A 24591-nucleotide genomic window follows, 5' to 3' on the forward strand; every position below is an offset into this window, starting at 1 on the left:
ATAATGAATGCATTTTAAAAAAAATTTTGTGTTCTTCACCAATATTATCGTATGATGAAAATATACAGAAAGTTTGTGTATTTGTACTTTTATACAATGTGCAGAAAGTTCTAAATGTATATATTTATGTTCATATACAGTATTCACATGAATATATACTTATATTCAAATAAAAAGGGTAGCTACCTAGATACATAATACACATACATATATTCATAATACACTTTATATTCTTATATTAACATACAATAATATAAATATAAGAAAAATACATTTCAACTTATATACAAATTAACTAAACACTTAATATTACCATGTAATATGTATCAACCAGTGAATGGAACTTTTTATAATGAATAACAAATATTTGTATAAATAAATTGTAAATACGTATAACAGAAAAATAAAATATCAAAGTACACAAAAACGTATGCATTTAATACTTTCAAATCATATACTTATACAAATACAATTACATATACAAATGTCCAAACATTAAGAAAACTTATACAAATATACTTACATATACAAATATACAAACATACATATACTTGTACAAGTATACAAACGTGTACAAAATTACATGCTCATACAAATACGCTGACCTACACAATTTTAAATACATTTTACTTATCGGTTTACATTTGACTTTATCGTATTGAATTGAAATTTGTGTCTGATTGAGTACGACGTCATTACCGGCTTCAAAATAGTTTTCTTCGTATACACCTGATCAATCAAAACTTTATTATGATTTGGTCCAGAAAAATTTGCTTGAAATTACTCATTCATAGCAATTACTTCAATTTGTTCAATAGGACCTGCATCAATTTGGTCATTTGTATCATCAATATCTACTTCAATAAGATTTTCAAACATTTAATGATTTGTGAGGAAAAACACAAATTAATTTTATTATACACTTAGTAATCAAAAATATAAAAATCCAATAATCAGAACAAATTCATAATCGTAATAGTTATTCGAATTCAGAAAACATATACAAATTCGAGAATGAATTCAAAAACATATTTTTCAGAAAAAAAGTATTTCATGAATTTTCTTTTACATATTTTTGAATAGAGATTTACCTGTTATCAATTGTATGAATTGAAATCTTCTACTGCTTATTCAAATCTTAAGAAAACATTTTTTCTCCATTTTTGGCAGATTTCTAAAAATAAAATTTAATGTTCAGTTATGAAGGAGAAATATGTGGACAAGTTGGAAGAATTTAAGGAAATTGATTGTATTGAAGAAATTTAAGAAAATTGATTGCATTTAACATTCCTTGTTTATCTCTAATTGTTGTTGGGTTGCTTTCAAATTTCCTTTTTTATCTCCTATTTCAGTTAGATTATTTTTCATCTGATTTGTATAATTCTTATAAATATTCAAATAACTATTAACTACTTTTGCCTATAATTTGTAATTATTGAAACTTTCACTAGGAAGTTAGTTATAGGTCTTATAATATGCCTATATGTGAATTTTTGCCTTAAATAAATACAAATTTGAATCGACAAAGGACATCAAAAATATTGGGAGAAAGAAAGTAAAATTAAATCTAAAATTTCTTCTAAATTGATAATATTTTCTTTCTACAACAATACGTGCATTATGTATTTCTCAAATAAGTTCTTTCTTTGTTATGGTTGTTCACAAATTTATTTGTGATTTAAGGTCAACTTTCTAAAATTTTAGTTCTTGATGCTTACAATATGAAAAAAATCTTTTAATTAGAGGTAAATTTTCTAAAATTTTAGTATGTTTTGATGTTTATAATAATAAATTATCATATATTTGTGATAGACAACTATTGATTACAAAGTTCTTAGTGAGATATCGATAGTAGCTATTATTGCAAACACATTTTCCAGTGATTTGATGTAAATTTTTTAAATTATAATATGCTCACAAAAATAAATTATCATGTATTTTTTATAGACAATTACTGTTGAGATATCAAAGTACGTTTGTAAAACAGACAAACATATAATTTCAATTATAGGATAGACTGATGTATTTCACCAACTATTGTAGAGATTTACTTCATCAAATAAACCTTATTATATATAAGGTATTAAGGACAATACATGTTTCCCACATGGACTTTAATTGCCTGACATCCACACACTCATAAAAAGGTTAGCAAATTGTGTAACTATTATTAAAATTTAAAGAGTATTACGACGATTAGAAGTAACAAATTATAGTTGATGTCAAAGTCTTACAAGTTGGGTAGTAAATATTACAATTTATGTTGTATTAACTATGTTGAAAATACTATTTTAATGAATAAAAAAAATAAAAAGACGATTTTACGTACTGTAGAGTATTTTAACGAAGGACAAAAAGTTCGAACGACATTTCTAAAATCTTTCAGACTTTTAATATAGTATAGATATAGATGAAGAGTACATGTGAAAAATTTCTTAACGAGGACAAATTTGACCACAAAGGTATGACATCAAGAGTAAATTTGACTCCAAAATACGACGAAGGAATATTTAGCCAATTTTTCAAAGTAGGGGTAAACTTGACCCCAAAGTATGATGAGTAAATTTAATTTTAAAATATGATGAACATATATATAGCCAATTTTTCAAAGTAAAGAGAAGTAAATTTGATCCTTTTCCCTTTATTTTTTTTTATAGTTTTGGAACCACAACAATCCGGCATGCTTTTTTAGCCCATCCAACAAGATAGTTAAGGTGAACATTTGTACGCCAACAAAAAATAACAAATAGAATTAAAGCAGCACCAAATCATACCAATTCGGCATGACCTGTAAATAATTTGATAAAATAAATGAAATTAAGATGATAACGAATCATATGTATGTGGCATAACTTTATCATTTGCTATTGGGCGATTGAAATTAAAACTAATGGGATGTCTTGAGTGAAACCTTAAAACAACGGACGTCATAATTATAACATTTTCAAAGTTAGGCGTGAATAAGCCAGAATCCTAGATTTGAAGGTTTTACGAGAAAATGCTACGCATATCACTTTAGCATATTAATTGAAGGGAAGCACTACTTAAAACATATCTCACAACCTTTGCTCAATATTCATAGTTGGATCCAAAGGGTTCATAGGATATTTAAACAAGAAAAAATGTCATCAAAACTTAAAATCATTTCTGTACAAGTATAAAATACCCTATTTGCAAAAAGGAGGAACCATCTACAACTGTTGGATGGAAGAAAAATAAAAAGGCAAGAAGGTAGTCCATATATGCGGGGAAAATTAAACATATCTATCACACCATGAGAACATAATTTACAAGGCTCATTGCAGAAAGTCCAAAAGCTTATCATCAAACCGACTACCATATCCTTTGCATGCAAAGCAATTGGGACTTAAAGGTGTGTGGATATCATTTGGGAAGCGAAGCAGATTATATTTCTCCAATACAGATCCATGGGCAAATACAAAGAATCATACAGATCCAGTCCAAGGTTTGCCCAGCAATGTTCATCTGTCTCTTAAAAACAATTCCTCTGCCTTGAGCAATAAAGAAAGTATAGATCACTCCGCTGATTTTCCTTTGGGTTCAAATATATTATACCATTTTGATAGTAAATGATCAACTAATTAGCTTTCTGAGTCTCTTTTCAGCCAGACTGGCAAACTTATTCTGTGGTTCCAGAACAAGTGCATGTCTGATATCTGCAATATTAAAATCCTCTGTAAATTAATAAATGAACTAACTAAAAGGAAACTAGATGCCCACATCTTGCCAGGACGCACCATCCAACCTAAAATTGAAATCTGTACAATTGCACACGTGTCTTCAACAAATATAGTTCAAATTTAACATGAAAAGATAATATGGCACACAATAATAACATACCCGGTAATCCCACAAGTGGGGTCCACAGAGGTAGGGTGTTGTACGCAGACCTTGCCCCTACTTGGGAGGTAGAGAGGTGATTTCCGATAGACCCTCGTCTCAATGAAAAGGAAAACAAAGCAATTTGGGAAAAGAAATAACAGAAGTGAAAGAGCCACAACAAATACTGAAGACAGCATGAAAAGATAATATGGAAAGCAAGTGACAAATTTAGAATCAACGGAATATTACCCAAAAGATATTTGCATCAATCGGAAAGTGATCATATAAAACTACACGAGGTAGAGGTAGACCGAAGAAATACTAGAGGAAGGTGATTACGCATGATATGGAGCAGTTACAGCTTATGAAGCTTATGGAGGACATGACCCTTGATACGAAGATGTGGAGGACGCGGATTAGGGTAGAGGGTTAGGGGGTGGAAGTGTGTCGGTAACAATAAGGGAACGTTCTTTATTTGTGGCTGAAGTTTCTTGTTCGTGGTGTTGAGTAATATCTGTAATTTCGGTTAGATAGTTTTTAGTATTATCTTGTGGCTGCAGTATTATCTTGTTACTAGCAATGTTGGTTTATTTTGCATACTCTACTAGTTTATATGCATTTATATTTTGTGTTCGTTATACTATTATTGATCCTAAGTCGGGGGTCTATCGGAAACAACCGTTCTACTTTACCTGAGGTAGTGGTATAATCTGCGTACACTCTATCCTCCCCAAATCCCACTATGTGGGAATACACTGAGTTGGGTATGTTGTTGTTGCATATCCATATGTACGTATGAGCATGAGCCAAACACAATTGTTGTGATTGCACTTACTGCTACTTAGCTCCCCACCTGCTAGGGCCCGCTGCTATTTAGATCTGCCCGGTGACACACAAGGCATTGAATAATGAAACAGCAGCCAAATGAGAAAACTTGACCCCCTCCCCCTTCCAAGTACTGTAGTACAAGGCATTGAATAATGAAACAGCAGCCAAACGAGAAAACTTGACCCCCTCCCCCTTCCAAGTACTGTAGTCCAAATCAATATGAAGCTTCCAACTTTTAAAACTAACATGAGATGAGTAAATTAAATTTGGTAAATTAGTTTTTTTGTCATTAGTTTTTGGAAAGGTCTTAGTCATAGGGAGATATCAATTTTGAGCAAATTCTGTGCAATTAAAAATTTTATTCCTACCAAAATGAGATCAATAAAAGGTATCTGAAGAAGACTGAAGATAAAATTGCACTTGTACCGTGGAAAGAAACAAATGAATAGGAAAGATGCACTGTGCAACAGACAGACTCGCCGTAGACACGTAAAATTTATTGGATCAATTTTATATAAAGTTTGAATTTGATCCATATTTCATTGGGTCTAAAATTATTTTGGATTTAAAAAAAGGGAAAAGGACATGGAATGATCATTTAAAAAAAAAAAATGGCTCATAATTGAGAAGGTGGACATACTGTAGCCAATCGGCTAAAGTAATTCCCTCTTTGAGCCATTTGGCCCAATTGGGCACATGCAGTTTCTATACTCAATTGATACACTTTTATACCAATTTGATAAACTTTTTAAAAAAGAGAAAAGGAAATTCTATGCAAGCACATGCAGTCCCTATACCCAATTGATACTTTTTTATACCACATTAATACACTTTTATACTACATTGATACACTTGCAGTGTCCATATACTCAATTGATACTCTCTTATACTAGATTGATACACTTTTAGAATGCATGTAGAAACTATATAGAGCCGTATAAAATATGTATCTAAATAATAATTATAGTTAAAAATTATATAGAATGTGTATAAAAATGATATAATTATTATATAGAATATGTATATATATAAAAATTGTATCATTATTATATATAAATGTATATTTTTAACAATTGTATTATATAGTTACTCTTTTGGTTTATTGTATCAAACTATGGAGGTGAAACACATCGTCTATTGTCTAAAACACAATCATTTTGGTTCTTATAAGAAAACAGTTCGAGAAGGTTCAATTGGTCGAGATGGATTGCTAGATTCACAGATTTATCAACATCACCCTAATTTGTCGTTTAATCTTTCTAGGACCTTTTGGATGCTCTAAATCAACTTGAAGGAGGATTGAAGGACAACATCAAAAAATTGAGTTCGTACGATAAGTACAAGTAGGAAGTCCTACTCGGCGATCTTGATTGGTCCCTGATGCATAAAGACCCTCACTTTTGGAAGGAAAATATAAACTATTTCGAGGAGAATGGATTTCAAGTAATGCCTACAGCATCACACATTCCTTCGTACAGCTTAAACACCATAACATACCATTACCGATGTGCCTTTCTATGAGAAAAACGACAATCTCGCAGATCGCGTAACTGCTCAACCAAACTTGTTAGCCTGATATCAGTCGAAATATTCAGTAGAGTGGTTCAGTGTTTATAAAGTGAAAAGCACAAAAAATGACAAGGCCATAGGAATTGGAGCGAAAAAACAAGAAGTAAAGCGTACACTTCTATTAATAAAAACGCACTATTGTGGCTATTTACTGAATTTTTAAATTTAGGCGCTAGTTTTGTGAAACTATTTTAGTTTTAGGTGTTATTTTTATCCTTTCTCCTTAAAAAAATAATAAGCCCATTTTATTCCTCATCAAGGCCCATCTCACCTTGAAACCCAAACTCATCAAGTGTCGTGGCATCCCAGTCAAATCCAAGACCAATGAGACGCCGCCACATGTCAAGTGTCCCAAATGACATGTTTCCAGTCAATCATAAGCAACTAGGCCTACCCCTACAACTATAAATAGGGGGTAACATAACATTCTAAAATGGAAAAAAAACGGGATTCGAAAAAAAGGATTCTGCAAGCATTGGAGAAAGCTCTGCATTGACTACACAAGCTCTTCAAAGAATTGACTAACGGAGTTCTTCCCGAAGATCAACTCCACAAGACGAAGTGTTGTCTAACATTCCTAGAGATCCAAATGCATTTTTTAGGAGGTTCAAATCATCCTACATTCGAGAAACACGCTACGGAAGGCCCTCGAATCACGAAAAAAGCTTAGGAGAGAAGAATCAAGAGAACAACAGAATTGTACTCACAAGATTCATTTAAATAACATTATTCTTTTTTGTTTATTTTATTTTTGTTTGCAGTTAATTTTCAGCACTACAAAAATTTGTGCGAACAAATTTTGGCACACCCAGTGGGACCAGTTCTGTTCTTCATCTTTTCCTTCTACAAATTGAAAAATCACAAACTCAACTACTACAATAGACTTAAGACAAATCAATGAAGTTTCATGCAAGAAGTTAAAATACTGTCACGTCTACTAAGATCATACTTGTTAGCTCCATCAACGTTTGTGCTTTGGATGGATCCTAATACTTCACCTTTTTGGAGATGACGAAAAGGAGAAAATCTCAAATTTCGACTGTAACTACAACCCCTGAGGGCAACTTTGCATCTATGTTATTAGATGAACCGTCTAAAACTGTCTGCAACTTCGGAGAATCTGAAGACTTAATAAATTCTCCAACTTCAACGAAAATCAACACCTTCATGGTTGATGCAGTTGGCATGAATGAGAAGTTTGCAATGATGGAGCAAACCATTGAAACCTTGAAGAAGTCTGTTGATGAGAAAGATCATCAAATCGCCCAACTTATAAGCAAGTTAGATCTCTACAATCCTGGAGAGTCAAATTATGATCTAACACCGCGAGAAAAAGTTGATGGTGAATCTCTCATCCAAGTGACAATCACTTCGATGATCGATCCGCTTCAGTGGCTACTCTAACAGTTCAACAACTACAAGATATGATTGTAAACACCATCAAAGTACAATATGGCGATCCGCCACAAAGTTTCGTAGGATACTCAAAGCCGTATTCTAAGCGAATCGAGGGCTTATCGATGCCAATTGGATATCAACTGCCAAAGTTTCAACAATTTGACGGAAAGGAAAATTCAAGGCAACACATCGCTCATTTCGTTGAGACTTGTAGCAGTGCTGGTACACACGGTGATCTTCTTGTCAAGCAGTTTGTTCGCTCTTTGAAAGGCAATGCTTTTGATTGGTACATAAACTTAGAGTCCGGATCAATTGATTGTTGGGAGCAACTAGAAAGTCAGTTCCTAAATCGTTTCTACAGCACCCGTCATACGGTCAACATGATGGAATTGACCAACACAAGACAAACTAAAGATGAGCCTGTAATGGACTACATAAATCGTTGGCGAACATTGAGCTTCAATTACAAGGATCAACTTTCTGAAACTTCCACGATTGAAATTTGCATTCAAGGGATGCGTCGGGGCCTTGTGTATATCCTCCAAGGAATTAAGCCTCGAACTTTTGAAGAATTAGCTACGCACGCTCATGACATGGAGCAAAGTATTGCAAGACATAGAATGGCGTCACCTGTTTTTGATCCTAGAAAAGAAGTCACGAAATTCAAAGACTCGTCTGAAGACCAAATTGGGGAATCTATGACAACTGTGAATTTTACAAAGGCCTCCACAAGACAAAAGTTAAAAGAAAAAGCTCCAAAGCAACAAATGCGAGAGGTGAAAAATCAACTAACCTTAAAGGAGTTACAAGCAAGGGTATATCCTTTTTCCGACCCTGATGTTCCAGAAATTATTGACGAGTTGTTAGCCAAAGAAGTCATTGAGCTTCCTAAGTCAAAGCGACCTGAAGAATCAAACAAAGTCGACGATCCTAAATACTGCAAATTTCACCGCATTGTTGGTCATCACACCACAAAATGCTTCATCCCGAAGGAAAAGATCATGACATTAATGCAAGAGGAAAAGATCATCATCGATGATGGCGATACAGTTGATGCGAATCATGTTAGCGCCGAACTGGACCATAAAAAAGGTTCAATTTCAAAAGTTCTACAACTCATGTGCTCTGTGGCATCACCAAAAGGTGAGGGAATCATCATGCTACACCAAAAGGTGAGGGAATCATCATGCTACAATTTGGGAGTTTAAACCCAATTGAAGTTCTCACCCTAAAGAAAACAAAAACTCCATGTCAAATGACCTCTCCAATATCAAGAAAGGGTAACACTTGGACATTGATCACTCGCAAAAGGAAAAAACGTCAAAAGACTTCTAAACTCCAACTTCCAAAAGTCGACACAAAATCAGGAGCAAATCTGCTTCAACCAATGGGGGCAATAAATACCAAACTGAAGTGCAAGAATACTCCATTACAAAAGGTTGGAAGGAAAGTTACATTAAAAGAATTCTTCCCCAAAATGATCCTTGATGCACGAGCCTAAATTGCAAGTCAAAATGCTCCTCGACCCACGAGCCTAAACTGCAAGTCAAAAATGCTCTTCGACGTACGAGCCTAAACTGCAAGTTAAAGTGCTCCTCGACGACGATCCTAAACTGCAAGTCAAAATGCTCCTTAATGCACGAGCCTAAACTGCAAGTCAAGATGTTCCTCGATGCATGGCCTAAACTGCAAGTCAAGATACTCCTCGATGCACGAGCCTAAAATGCAAGTCAAAAATGCTCCTCGACACACGAGTCTAAACTGCAAGTTAAACACTCCTGGACCGCATGAGTCTAAACTATGAACGGCTCTCAAAAAATAATTTATTATTAAAAAATAAAAAGAAAAGTATGCTTGAATGCATATTTGGAGTCCTTTGAAGATGTCGTCCTTAAAGCAAAAGAATTCTTCATTATCTCTCAAGCAATAAAGTCTTCTCGACAAGGAAAAGACTTGTGGTACTTTGAATATTGCTCTAGTCTAGCCTTCAACATATTGCGAAAGTGATGTGGCCGAAAACTTTAAGTAGATGATGAAATTCATGAAGTACCCAAAATCTGATTAGAAATAGAGTATCACAAGATTTAGTCTGCAACTTTGGAAAAGAACCTGAAAAAATATAAAAGTTCTATGATGGTGGTTTTCACGTGGGATGTAGCTCTACGAATCTACTTTCCAATGCAAAAAACAACACCTAATTCCGATACTCCTACGTATCGTGACGCTGAACAAAGCTGGAAAAAAACTAGCGAACCAAGATTAGAAAGCCCTTTTTTTAGCGATATCTGGGACGATTCGGATGCAATCTGATTGTGGTTTTCGCGTGAGACGTAGATCTACGAGTCTAGTTTCAAACGCAAACAACGGCTCTTGATTTTGATGTTCATAAATCAAGATATAAGAGTTTTCGTGAGACTACACAAAACAAGTAAAATGTGAAAACAGAACTGATGGTCTGATTTTGAAACGATACATGGGCAAATCTGGAGATAAATTGAGCGTGGTTTTCATGTAGAACGTAGCCTCACGAGTCTACTTTCGAGTCTACTCCCTGTGTCAATATTATCAATCTGGATAGCACCACGTACGTGGTCCTTGAAAAGAATGGAATGCTCTCACTCGAAGCCTCTTTATCGCCGAGCCCTACGGATGAGATGCACCACACGCTTGCTTTGCAAGAATGGACTGCAGACACTCAGAACTTCATCATCACAAGGTCGCAAGAATGACACCAAGCACATGCTCACTGAAGCTAAAATGGGGAACTTTCAGCGTCATCAAGGATGAAATCAGATCATTCCAAGTCAGTTTCTTATCAAGCAGTAAGGAAGTAATGCACCAAATGGTTCAACATCAATCATGTCGACTTTTTTTGGTCTGACATCAAGACCATTTGCATAAACCTGCAAAAAAAAATGAAGATGGAACACATCTACCGTGTTGACCGGATGAAGCTTCTCGGTTCTATGCGGATTGATGCCAACTACATGAAACTTCAATCAGGCGATAAGTGTCGATATCAAACGCACGATGCTTCGATATGGCATGATCAACATTGAGAGAAACACATCAATTTAGTTCAACATGGCTGATATCGATGTCGATTAGCATGAAATTTGATTTTCAACCATTGATCTTCTATGCCGAAATGCAAGGAGTTTTCTATTCCAAGATTTAAGAAAATAGGCACAAATTTTCTTGCCAAGGATAGAAAAGAGTTGCTCTGAGTGTCCGTTTTCAAGCCGTGAAAGGGAATATTGCTCGCCAAATCCTCAAGAAAATGGGTGAAGCACCTAGTTGTTGCTCATTGAAAACTGCGACTCGAAAAATGATGCCTCAAGTGGTTCCTGACCAATCATCTAGACAATGTTTGTATATGCTTGGTGTGATATCGACCCCACTTGCATTTTTTCATAAACCTACAAAAAAAAAAAGCAAAGAGGAGCGATCACGAACATGCTATCTGGAGTCACGACATGACAACTTATAGCGTCAACTTCAAAAATTGATTCTCGTCAATACAGAAGGAGTTTGACATTGATTTTTGGATATGACGTAGCAATACAAGTCTAGTCTCTCCAGAACTAAGTCGATCAACATTTGGACATTCCTACAATCAGATATGATTTTTACTCTGCAAGTGTTTGAAGTTGAAAATCTAGAAACACTCCATGTACTTCTTTGGTCAATGTTGCGAGGAGGTTGTATACTTTGTGTGACGTCCACCAATGCTGCCAAAAAAGTTGAGGTACACCAGCAGTGTTTTCCAAATACATGGTCACAAAGAAGCCAAGAGATGTCTTTGCAAGGGCTACGGATTTCAAAAGATTATGGGTAATGTGATTTCATAACATCTCCTTATGTAGAGGCTACTATGAAGAATTTTCAGTTTGTGTATAAGGAATGTTGTGGTGAAATTAGAAGATGAGAATTTGGGAATTTCAAATTGCCAATCAGTTGAAAAATTACCATATTGAAGAGATTTCTTTGGAGGTGACTTTAATTCTTTCTTGAAATCAAAAGGAAAATTGATATTTTTTTCCTTTGATACATGAAACCAAAAGGGAAGTTGATATTTTTTCTTTGGTACATGAAATCAAAAGGAAAGTTAATATTTTCCTTTGGTACAAAAAGATCAAGTCAACTTTTTTACTTCATACATGCAATATGTCAAGTGAGGGGATTGTATTGATCCTTTTAATTCAAATACATTGAGAGGGTCACATTGTTGTGCAGGTAAAAACTGCTTAAATAAATATTAAGGTGGTGATTTCTCATGTTTATACTTGTCCAAGACGAGTCAAAAAAAAAATCAAGTTGGTCATTTTTTTTAACTCTTGAAATATTATCGAGTTTGTACTCGATTGTGGACGAAAAATGAGGATCACCACAAACAAATTGTTGGTTGCTTTGACGAAGACTTCACGACATGAAAGTTCCTGGAGGAAACTTTAGTTAGACCACTCGCAAGTATTGATCTAACTAGGATGTATTGATGAGAAACAAATACCTTTGAAGTCACGAGAATGAAAACACATTCATGAGTACGTCAAGTCTCACCGCCAAGTTTCGGCAAGCCTACACGTCGACCAACCTTGAAGTAGGGGGGATCTGTAGACACGTAAAATTTATTGGATCAAATTTATATAAAATTTGAATTTGATCCATATTTTATTGGGTTAAATTATTTTGGGTTTAAAAAAATAATAAGACCATTTTATTCCTCATCAAGGTCCATCTCACCTTGAACTCCAAACTCATCAAGTGATGTGACATCCCAGTCAAATCCAAGACCAATGAGACGCCGTCATATGTACAAATAATGCGAAAATCTCATTCAAATTCAACCAGTCAAAAAATGCCAAGTGTCCCAAATGACATGTTTTCGGCCAATCACAAGCAACTAGACCTACCGTCTACAACTATAAATAGGGGGGTAACATAACATTCTAAAAGGAAAAAAAAAAAAAGAAAAGGGGATTCGAAAAAGAGGATTCTACAAGCATTGGAGAAAGCTCTGCATTGACTACACAACTCTTTAAAGAATTGACTAACGGAGTTCTGTCCGAAGATCAACTCGACAAGACGAAGTGTTCTCTGACATTCCTGGAGATCCAAACGCATTTCTAGGAGGTTCAAATCATCTACATTCGAGAAACACGCTATGGAAGACCCTCGAATCACAAAAAAAAATTAAGAGAGAAGAATCAAGAGAACAACAGAATTGTACTCACAAGATTCATTTAAATAAAAATATTCTTTTTTATTTATTTTATTTTTGCTTACAATTAATTTTCAGCACTACGAAAATTTATTGCAAACACTCGCATATAACACCATAACCTCACCTTGAAGAGCCTCTTTATAGAAGAAAAGGGACTCCCTGGCAGTTCCCCGCCTCATATAAGCCTTAACATTCTGTACACAAAAATAAAAATTCCACCCAGTCAGAATATATTAGGGTCATAAAATGGAAATTGAATGCATGGGAGACGGGCATCTGTACTACCATGCATCAAATAGTGGACCTAAGATACAAGAGGAAAAAGGTAGAATAATATGAGTCTAAGCGACATGAGAAACCGTAATTGTCACCATTGAACAAAACAAAGAGAAATGGTACAGCATTCACAATATCTTACACAACTAAATCAAATTTGCTTAACAGGAGTTGCCACCCACAACTCATTTAATAGTAAAGGTACTAGAAAATTCATGTGTTTTCTGCTAAACTATCTAGTATCTTCATGTTATGCTTAGATTACTGCATAATACCCACACAGAACAAACCGCCAGATAGCAAATAAGAACAGAGGGAAAAAAGAGTTTCTTCAGAACTAAGAACTAACACTCGTGTAAACGAAGTTTCTCCTGATACCTTTTTATCAAGTGAAATTGCTGTAGTACAGTCCTCTTCAGCTTGTTGGAAGCTGCAAGTTAGATCACTCTGTAAAAGACAAATTCGAACAGAGTACAGAAAAAGTTGCACTAGTATCATAATTTTTCATCATACCATCCCAATTCTAGGTAAGCAGCTGCCCGGTTGCAATAGTATGTGGCGTTGTCATTCAATTTAATAGCTTCTGTGTAGTAGCTTACAGCCTTGTACCACTGCCTGCCTTTAAATGCAGCATTTCCCTACATAGAATTCATCTAATTACCATGATAAATTAGAAGAGCATATTAATGACAGCCCATAATTTTCACAACATGGTAAAATGAAGGCGAAATGACTATCAGGCACGACATTCTTTTATTTCTCATTGGTTAAGTTTCAAGAAGACTAAAACAGAGCATTTAAAAAATGGAAAAGAAACATATATACCCTCGAATTATGATACATATATACCCTCGAATTACGATAAATGATATGTATATACTCTCCGTCATATTTTGAGTACACATATGCCCCTACCATTAATGAATGGTACATATATACCCCTCACACTAACGGTAGGGGCATATGTGTACCCAAAGTATGACGGAAGGTATATACTTACCATTTATCATAGTTCGGGAGTATATTTGTCCCTTTTCTATTTTTATTTTTTTATTTCAAACTATTAACCTAAACCCTCTACCCCACCCAATAAACCCACTACCCAACGCGGTCCCAATTAAAGTGCCTATCTAACAGACGCATTTTTCTCATCCCTATAACGATATGCACACACAATACGGTAACACTTACTACTATCAATTTCAAAAGAAAAAGAAAATTAACCCATAATACCCAAAAACAACATCAAATAAATTGAACCCCTCATGTTTCAATTTGCAGCGAAATTCCGTAGGAAAAACACTACCCACCATCAATCAACACCACATAGCCACCGTATCCGCCGAACCAAAAACACCCCACTGACGAACCATCGTCGCACCCCTAGCTCCGGCCACCTCCAACCTAATCTCCACGCCCTCCAACCAATAAATACCAACTAGTAGCAACAATCCGCAATTTGATGGGATTCACCTTTAAGAAAAAATAGAGGGAATATCGCGTTTGGAACAAAAAATAGAGGTTGGATCGAGTTGGTTTGAACTTGGTTTCGATAGGTTTGTAGGGTCGGATAGTCAGTTTGGGTTAATTATTTGGGATAAAAAAAACTAAAACAAAAAAGGGACAAATATACTCCCAAACTATGATAAATGGTTTGTATATACCCTCCGTCATACTTTGGGGTACACATAGTGTGAGGGACATATACGTACCATTTTATTAACGGTAAGGACATGTATGAATTCAAAGTATGACGGAGGTATATACGTACCATTATGGTATTATAGTTCAAGGGTATATTTGTCCCTTTTCATTTAAAAAAAGATTAACATAATTGCATCTACCGTTACTTAAGATTGAACTCAAAATCTGTAGTAGATACTGTGAGCCTTGCTTGCAAAATTTGCTACAATTATGGTATTAACATGCAAGTAGCATTTGAGTAGAAACTAAATATTACTGGTGTGTGTCTTATTAGCTGCCTCTTCTTTTAGAGGACAGACCAGGCAAGAGAGATGTGGTGGAAGTGCAAAAATTCGGTAAAAATGCGATTAAAAAAAATGAGAGAGCATTCTGCTTCTCGGTCTTCCCAAAGAAGGTAAGATAACAAGAAGCAAGGATGATTAGAATGCGGAAAAAAAAGAAGAAAATTCCAAATGTTTAATCGGACATCCAAATTGAATAATAATACTTTCAGTTTCAAGAGCCCCATATTTGCTCCTCATCACAGATAATATTGTATCTTCGATGCTTGCCGCTAAAAGGCTGTAATAACTAATAAGGAACTGGGAATTCAACTATCAGGTCTTTGCAGCCTTTCAGATTAGGATACAGAATAGTGTGATTCCACAAGAGACCTAGTAAACCAAATTAAAAATCTGAAAAATAATCATGTCAAATAAGACTAAGAAGTTGATTTTAGCATTAAAAGAAGAAATGGAGAATGAAACCTTTTCTTTCAAAAGCTCAGATTCATCAATGCTACCATTGGTATCTTGTAATGGAGATGCGCTGGATTGTATGCTTACTTCCTCTTGAAGAGATGAATACATATCCAAGAAAGTGTCGAGTAGAAACTTATCCGTTCCGTGAGATGCAATAAATGACAGGGAGATAGGATAGTTATCATGTTCTCCCAAAGGAATGGCAGCCTGACATTCAAAACATGGAACAGAATGTCCACTGTGAAATCACTAAAATATGGAAAGAAAACAGAAGTATGGGGAAGACCAAGTACTACTTGAGCTTGAATTCTGCAACATGGAATTACCTGACAACATCCTGACATACTGGCAATGCCCAATAAAGCAAATGTTCTATCATGAACTTCAGCAGATAAACCTTGCCTTGACTTTAGTTTTAATGGAGGATCTGCAGTAGATGGAAGAACCAATATGCCATCGTTCTTCAAACAAAATGAAGTGAATTCTTAAGATACAATTACCATTAAAGGATACCACAAATAATGTATTCGATGCTGGAGATCTTATGAAAGTGACTGAGAAAGAAAGGAAATTGCTACTGGCAATAGATTGTGCAAGAATCTTAAACACAATTTACTGCCACTAAATCTGTCCGTATGGAGTGGACAAAACTGGCATTCAAACATATATTCAATATCTGATGCAGTCAAGCAGGGGAATCAGGGATCTGAATCAGATAGTACATTGATAGTAGTCGAATGATAGTATAACTCATTATTGGAACTTGCATAAAATTTTCTTAGAGAGTTAAAAACAATACATCAATGTATAGCTTTAACAGGCCATTTCACTATTTCAAAAAAAATTCTTACATGCCATATGAGATGCAGATATAATAATGCGGGGATCAAGGATGGAACTATAGTACATTTGAATTGTAATACCCGGCACATATTCTTGGGATTACAAAAAGGAAATAACTAACAAGGTGGGGGCCACTGATATCACCATTCCTGCAATATATATCCTAAATTGGAGGGATACAACAAAATAAGGACAACCTAACTGACATGAGTTTTACGTATCCTTTTTGTTCTGCTCAACAACCAAAGACCCACAACCAATACTATATGCACTACGACTTTTATCAGCCAATCAAATGCCCCCTAATTTGTTTGTGTTTTATATGTATGCCAAATATTTAGGATAACCCAAAAAACAAACATGTTACATTAAAATGGGATGCAGGACGAGACATTTTTGAAATGGCAAATGACATCGTGAACTTTTCAAAACTGTTCCCTCGAAAATTTGTACCGAAGTTGTGAAAATTTAAGTGGCATTATTGACATGAGAAGAAGATAATGGTAGCTGCCACCAATGGAGTGGTAATCCAAACACCCCACCCCCGCAGAAGAAAAAGGAGACTACGTCATTTTTTAGTTAGGGCTGTGGAAAAGTACCTTCAGAAGGTTCTTCATAGCAACTCGCATCTCGGTCCTCACTCTGTATAGTACTTTGATGTTCTCCGGAGCCAATGTAACTGCTGCAGCAATGTAATTGGATACTTGAGAACCCAACCTCGGTTTCACAGCCTTCATCCATTCTTCATAATTTGTCTTAAACTCATAGCTGATGAAAATTAAGCATCAGCGATGATGGTCAGAGGAAATCATTGCATCAACCAAATCAGAATTCTGACCAAGATAGGATGAAGATGGAAAAACCAGAGATAGCACATATGTAGTTGAGCGTGTTTCATAAATCAAGTTTAGAAAATCATGGGAAATAATACACTAAAAGGGTATTGCCACAGTGAACCATGTAAAGTAATCTTTCTCAGGAAAGGCAACAAAAGTAGATGGTAGTAATGCCCCTCTTTATTCAAACAGAAATCCAGTTAAGCATTCTCCCACCACTACAACCTATCATCCACAATCAGCAGCAGCTTGCACATGGCTATCGGTGCTTTACTACTAGAAGGACAAAATACAGCAGTGTAACTATCAATTAACCAGTCAACTGTTAACTTCCAAACCATTTGCATTTTTGACAAGGTTACCAAATGTGGCGAATGATGGAACACTTTAAATCAATGAAAATGCCAGTTAACGGTTGAAAGTCTCAAGGTGGAAGTGGATTAATGAAACATCAGTGCCAGTGCTAGACTTCTCGGTATATTGAACAGAGAAAAGCAGAAAATCCTACTACACTCGCTAGATGGACATATAGCTTAACAGAAGAACAATTTAGATAGGATCAAAAAAGTGGTTTTAGATAACGAAACCATTCAGCTCTGAATTCCAGTAGTCCCTCTATGTCAAATACTCCAGAAATGAGTTTAGGCACCATGTAATGCGTAGGAGTATCAGATAATTTACATTTTACATTTTACTATGAAACAGATTGAAAGTTTTCAATAAACTAGACACTATTTCTTGAACCAAGAATGAGAGTAGTAGTTTTCTATAAGTAAACCAATATTTTAGTGAAGACAAGAAAAAGCACCAACTCCAATTAAACAACAACAAACCCAGTGTATTCCCACCAAGTGGGGTCTGGGGAGGGTAGAGTGTACGCAATCCATACTGCTACCTCCAGAGAAGTAGAGAGGCCGTTTCCGATAGACCCCCAGCACCAACTCCAATAGATAGGCAGAAATTTGACTCAACACTGAAGGAGAGAAACAAGCTTCAAAGATCTGACAAAGGGATGTATTTAGCATTTTCACAGCTTTAAATGGAACAGCTTCCCGTGGATTTATAAAACTCTAGATGAGATTTCCAGCACCCCAGAAACGCGCAAACAAAGAACTTCTGAGAAACAAACTATCTCCATACAGGTAGAAGCCAGGAGGGTAGAGGAGATGTGAGACAGAAGCAGATGATCTTGTCAACAACAACGACCTGTATTCGAAGCACAGCACAGCAGCTTGATATTTTGAGGATACCTATCTGAGATTCCTCACCTAAACAAACACTCATTTCCCTCAAGATGGTCCAACACAATGTAGGAGGCCATAACTAAAGCGCAGCCAAATGAATATAGAAGGTAGGAAGAGCTTACAGAAAGAGATTGGAGATTTCAGTGCAGAGAGATTCTTGTGAAGAGGGAGTCCAGTACGACACTCCAGAATCTCTGAAACCAATTCCTTTTTTCTTCTTTTTTTTTTTTTTTGAGAATGGTAACATTTCATTAAAAACATCAGCACAAAGTTTGTGCTGATAAAAGAAAGAATACAATCTCCAGACAAAACAAAACATAAAACTCCCCCATAATCAACAAAAATTTACAAGGATAAGATGACTTCGAGTATGGTTTTACTATCATTTACAACATCCTTTACTCCAAAAATGAAAGAGTGATAAACAATTCAACTTTATTCTTTCTGTGGAGTTCTTTAACAACGACAACAACATACCCAGTGTAAGTCCCACAAAGTGGGGTCTAGGGAGGGTAGAGTGTATGCAGACCTTACCTCAACCTATGAGTGAGGTAGAGAGGAGGTTTCCGATAGACCCCTGGATCAAAACAAATGCAGACTAGAAAAAGACGTAATGGAAGTACAAGACACCATAGATAGTAACAAAAATAATAGATAGTAGCAAAACGGTACTACAACAAAATAATACTACACTCGAACTACATGAAAGAAAAGATAGTAACAGAAATTGAAAAACAAGAAACTAAAAGAGTAGTCCTACGACTGCAAGTAATGACAACAGGACAATGCATTCCTAGCTACTAGTATGGACGCATTCCTACCTACTAGTGTGGACGCACTCCTACCTACTGACCTTCGGTAAGTTGCGACTGCGCCATATCCTGTCTAATCACTCTCCCAATACTTCTTTGGTCTACCTCTACCTCTTCCGAATCCATCCATAGTCAACCTTTCACACCTCCGCACTGGGGAATCCGTGCATCTCCTCATCACATGATTGAACTATCTCAACCTCGCTTCCTGCATCTTGTCTTCCACCGAAGTCACTCCCACATGCCACGTATATCCTCATTTTTTATCCTATCTCTCCTAGTATATTCACACATCCATCAAAACATCCTAATCCCCACCACTTTCATCTTCTAAATCTGAGAGTTTTTGACTGGCCTACACTCTGTCCCATACAACAAAGTTGGTCTAGTTACCACTATGTAGAACCTGCCTTTAAGTTTAGGTGGCACCTTCTTATCACACAAGACTCCAAATGTGAGCCTCTATTTTATCCACCCTGCTCCAATACGGTGAATGACATCCATGTCAATCTCTTCAGGGGGTAATAGACCCAAGATACTTAAAACTAACTCTTTTTTGGATTGCATGTATCAAACCTCACTTCCACATCAGTCTCATGTGTCACGTCACATCTTTATGGAGTTCTTTGACTCTTTTTTGGATTGCATGTATCAAACCTCACTTCCACATCAGTCTCATGTGTCACGTCACATCTTTATGGAGTTCTTTGTATTCTCAAAAAACATGGAATTTATTTTCTTCCAAAATGTTCATCAAATCCAAATGCATGTTGGAACGTGGTTTGCCACCATTTTTTTTGGTTAATACCACCAACTCCACAAGTAAAGTTGATGCAATGTGACCAAGAGGTCACGGGTTCAAGCCTTAGAAACGTTTCCAACCTCTGATAGAATGCAAGAACGTTTCCAACCTCTGATAGAATGCAAGGTAAGGTTGTGTACAATACACCCTTGTGGCAGGGCACTTCCCCGGACCCTTCATAGTAGGAGCTTTAGTGCACCGGGCTACCCTTTAATACCACCAACTACATTCCAGACGCTCAAAAGGTCTATCATCTTCTCTGGCATAGACCAATCATCTTAACCAATTCTGGTGCATACTAAATTATAAACCACTAAGAGGCCGTTTAGTACAATGTATTAGGAGAAATAGTTCATGCATTATGTATGGTATTATTTAGCACTATGTTTGATAGGAATTTTGGGACTACGTATGACTAATACATAGTATTAGTTATACAGCCTATTTGGTATTATAGGGTGTATAACTAATACCTTCTATTTGGTGGTATTAGTAATGTCAATTTTCTGCTAAATGTCTCTCAATATTGAGAGTCTTGTCATTAAATAGAAAATATTCAATGATTACATCCCTGAAAATCTGTCTTCCTATCCCTAAAGATCAGCTTTTCTATCCTTCTAAATCCGCTATTCTATCCTACCAGATTTGCTCTTACTAAAGTCACTATTATTCTCTTTAACTACAAATCAAATCTATGTAATTACACTAATATACAACAATATATGATTACATTAATATACAATATTTACATCATGCTAACATCCCCCTCAAATTGATGTTGGTAGATCAATAAGCATCAATTTGGCAACGAGAAACTGATGTTGTCGTGCCATTGATTTTGTAAATGCATCAGCTATTTGAAGATCACTGGACACGTGCGGAAGAGTAATGACACCTTTATCTACAGCTTCTCGTATATAATGATAGTATACTTCGATGCGTTTGGTTCACTCATTATAAACCGGATTAGTAGCAATCTGAATAGCACTTGTATTGTCAGCATGGAGAGGAGTAGCAAGTAGTCCACGAAGCCATACAATCTCGGAGCAAGCAGTAGACATTGCTCGATATTCAGCCTCTGTTGAAGATTTTGACACGCGGTCTTGCTTCTTACTCTTCCAAGATATCAAAGACTCTCCAAGAAACATGCACCAACCAGTAACCGAACGACGAGTGTCAGAACATCCCGCCCAATCAGAATCACTAAAAGCATTAAGACGAATAGGCGAACCACTAAGAAAGAATAATCCACGATTAGATGTTCCTCGGGGGTATCAAATGATGTGACGGACAACCACCAAATGAAGATGACGGGGAGCTTGCATGAACTGACTAACTTGTTGAACTGCAAAAGAGATATCAGGCCTGGTAATAGTAAGATAATTTAAGCTCCCAACTAATTGCCGAAATATAGTTGGATCAGGAAGAAGATCGTCTTCCTCCCGGCGATACTTTACATTCAATTCTAATGGAGTATCCACAGAGGAGGAATCCTGAAGACCTGCCAAAGAAATCAACTTGGGTATATTTGTGTAGATTTAGAAACACACCGAATGAATCACGATGAACTTCCAAACCCAAGAAATATGTAAGAATACCAAGATCTTTCATATGAAAAGAATCCTTAAGTTGCTGTTGCAGGCTAGTGATTAGTGAAGAATCAGTTCCTGTAATAATAATGTCATCAACATATACCAAAAGAAGAACACAACCTGTGGATGTTTTCCGAAGAAACAAAGATGAGTCATAGTTGCTCTGCTCAAAAGAGAATTGTCGCAAAGTAGACCGAAATTTGTCAAACCAAGCTCTGGGAGCTTGTTTTAATCCATACAAAGACCGCTTCAACTTGCATACATCTGATGTAGGCAATGAGAACAAACCTGGTGGAGGTTTCATATAAATATCCTCTTTGAGATCACCATGAAGAAAAGCATTTTTGACATCCATTTGATGAAGAGTCCAGTTTTGTGAGGCAGCAATGGCAACAATAGTTCTCACCGTCGTCTTTTTTGCTACCGGTGCAAAAGTCTCTTCATAGTTCACACCATACTTCTACTTGTTACCATGAACAACCAACCGAGCTTTGTACCAATCAAGAGTTCCATCAGAATGAAATTTAATTAAATAAACCCATTTACATCCAATTGGATGGACATTTGAAGGACATGAAACAATCTCCCATGTGTCATTTTCTTTGAGAGCCAAAAGTTCTTCCTCCATTGCCTTCTGCCAACATTCATGCTTAGAAGCTTGTGAGTAACAAGTTGGAACAGAAATGGTGGATAAAGTAGATGAAAAGCCATACCAATTAGGAGTACGAGATACTCTCGTAGATCGTCGAGTAGGCTCAAGAGGAGCAGGCCTTGAAGAATTCTCAGATTCTAGTTGTGGTGCAATTTCAGGTGGCGGATCAATATCAGGAAGGGGTAAAGTTGGCCGCCGACGTTCGTACACAAATCCGGGTTTGAACCTCTTAAAAGAAGATGACAAACTTCAAAAGTAGGAAGAAGAAGAGAAGCAGGAGATGACTCAACATGAGTAGGAAAAAAATACTGATTCTCAAAGAAAACAACATTTCTAGAAACATGAAATTTATTAGAACATGGATCATAACAGAGAAAACCTTTCTGTGAAGTACTATAACCCATAAAAACACATTTAATAGACTGAACAGAAAGTTTATTATGCTGAGAAGGAGGAAGATGCACAAAACAAATACAACCAAATGTATGAAAATTATCATAGCTTGGATTTTTGTGATAAAGACAAAAATATGGAGATTCAAGATTTAACACTTTAGATAGCAGCCTGTTAATTAAATAGACAGCAGTAGACAAAGCTTCAATCCAATATTTAGATGGGACAAAGGACTCAATCAATAAAGTACGAGTGACACCTAAAAGATGACGATTTTTACGCTCAGCGACCCCATTGTGTTGTGGTGTATATGGACAAGAGCGTTGTGAGACAATTCCTTTGTCAAGCAAAAAATTTTTGAATTCATTTGACATATATTCTCCACCAGAATCAGATCTTAATAATTTGATACAAGTAGAAAATTGAGTCTCAATGTAAGCAAAAAATATCTTGAACATGGAAAATACTTCAGATTTGGTACGAAGAAAATACACCCACGTAAATCGACTATAATCATCTATGAATGTCACAAAGTACTTGAACTGAGCATGAGAAACAATTGGTGAAATACCCCAAACATCACTATGAACAACATCAAAACACTTTATAGCACGACTACCCAAATTAGGAAAAGGAAGAATTTTACTTTTGCCTAATTTACAAATAGAACAATCAAATGAAGCAGGGGAAAATTGATTTTTACTTCCTAATAAACCAAAATTTGATAAATGAGACAACACAACAGAATTTGGATGTCCTAGATGCTTATGCCAAAGCTCAGTCTTATTAGCCGTAGAAGTACAAGCAAAAGATATAACAGGAGGAATGGAAAATTGTATAGAAAACAATCTTCCAACTTTAGGCCCCTTCGCGATTATCGTCCCCGACATCTGATCCTGCACAAGACAACCATTACGAGAAAAATTTACATCACAATTGTCATCAACCAATTGTCCAACTGAAATAAGACTAGTTGAGAGCTTCGGTGAAACAAAAAACATTCTTGAAAGTTGGAGCAATATCACCAACCTTGGTAATGGGTAAATTACTACCATTAGCAACCTGTATTTGTGATGAACCTTGATACTAACAAGCATTTTTTAGCATGCTTGTTGAGTTGGTTATATGATTGGAAGCACCAGAATCAACAATCCAAAAATTAGATTTAACATCAATACCTTGTAATCCCAATGCTGAAAAGGCTGATACGATCACTTGTTGTACCATTTCAGGAGTAAGAACTTGTCCTGAAGGTCCTGAAGGTCCTGAAGATGAGTTCTCAAGAGTGTAACCATTTATTGCTGCATGAAAATTATTTACCTTACGATTCTGAGGGATTCTGAGGGCGTGTGGGACACTCTTTGATAATGTGTCCTTGTTGTTTACAATAATTACAGAACTTTTGGCCACAATTTCTAGCAATATGGCCATATTCCTTGCAATTGTAGCATTGAGTTCTATTCATATCCCTACTCATACCTTTACCTTGAGCAGCAAATGCAGCAGCGACATCATTTCCTCTTCTGAAAGCATTTTGTGTGACATAACGCTGCTCTTCACGAAGCAATTCCCTAAAACAAACATCCAGGGAGGGAGGCGGGTCACGATTCATCAAGTTAGAGCAAACACTCTCAAACTCAGAGCGTAACTTCATCAAAAATTAATCTCGCTTGCTTTGCTCATGAACTTGCTGAATTATAGAGAGAGATTCGGAAGGTATTTTGGCATAAACAATATCTGTAAATTCAGCCCATAAGTTCTGAAATCCTGAATAGAAAGACCTCTTTGAGAGTAATTAGCAATTTCATACTCTAAGTGAAAGCGCTGGGCACTAT

The 24591-nt window shown here is 36.0% G+C and overlaps 1 protein-coding gene and 1 long non-coding RNA gene across 8 annotated transcripts in view; both read right to left on the bottom strand.

The window, feature by feature from the left end:
• Positions 1-431: 431 nt before the first annotated feature.
• LOC124887936 lies at positions 432-1467 on the bottom strand. Its single transcript, XR_007045577.1, has 2 exons — positions 1092-1467; positions 432-821 (listed from the first exon to the last, which is right to left on the bottom strand). It is a non-coding gene; the product is annotated as an uncharacterized LOC124887936 (long non-coding RNA).
• Positions 1468-3044: 1577 nt separating this feature from the next.
• The window catches only part of LOC107845699 (outer envelope protein 64, mitochondrial), a 40558-nt gene continuing 19011 nt past the window's right edge, over positions 3045-24591 (bottom strand). The window contains exons 7-14 of one of the 7 annotated variants that reach the window (XM_016690151.2): positions 17025-17193; positions 15909-16043; positions 15589-15789; positions 13652-13776; positions 13517-13568; positions 12987-13056; positions 12199-12249; positions 3045-3677 (exon numbers count right to left, since the gene is read on the bottom strand). In XM_016690151.2, the coding sequence (XP_016545637.2) occupies positions 3595-3677; positions 12199-12249; positions 12987-13056; positions 13517-13568; positions 13652-13776; positions 15589-15789; positions 15909-16043; positions 17025-17193 (886 nt within the window). In that variant the 3' untranslated portion in view covers positions 3045-3594. Of the gene's footprint in view, positions 3678-5279; positions 11058-11078; positions 12078-12148; positions 12250-12986; positions 13057-13516; positions 13569-13651; positions 13792-15588; positions 15790-15908; positions 16044-17024; positions 17194-24591 lie in introns of those variants that run through there. The other 6 variants (XM_016690153.2, XM_016690156.2, XM_016690154.2 and 3 more) reach the window with 6 other exon arrangements.

Source organism: Capsicum annuum, chromosome 10 (assembly GCF_002878395.1).
Source record: "Capsicum annuum cultivar UCD-10X-F1 chromosome 10, UCD10Xv1.1, whole genome shotgun sequence".
NCBI lineage: Eukaryota > Viridiplantae > Streptophyta > Magnoliopsida > Solanales > Solanaceae > Capsicum > Capsicum annuum.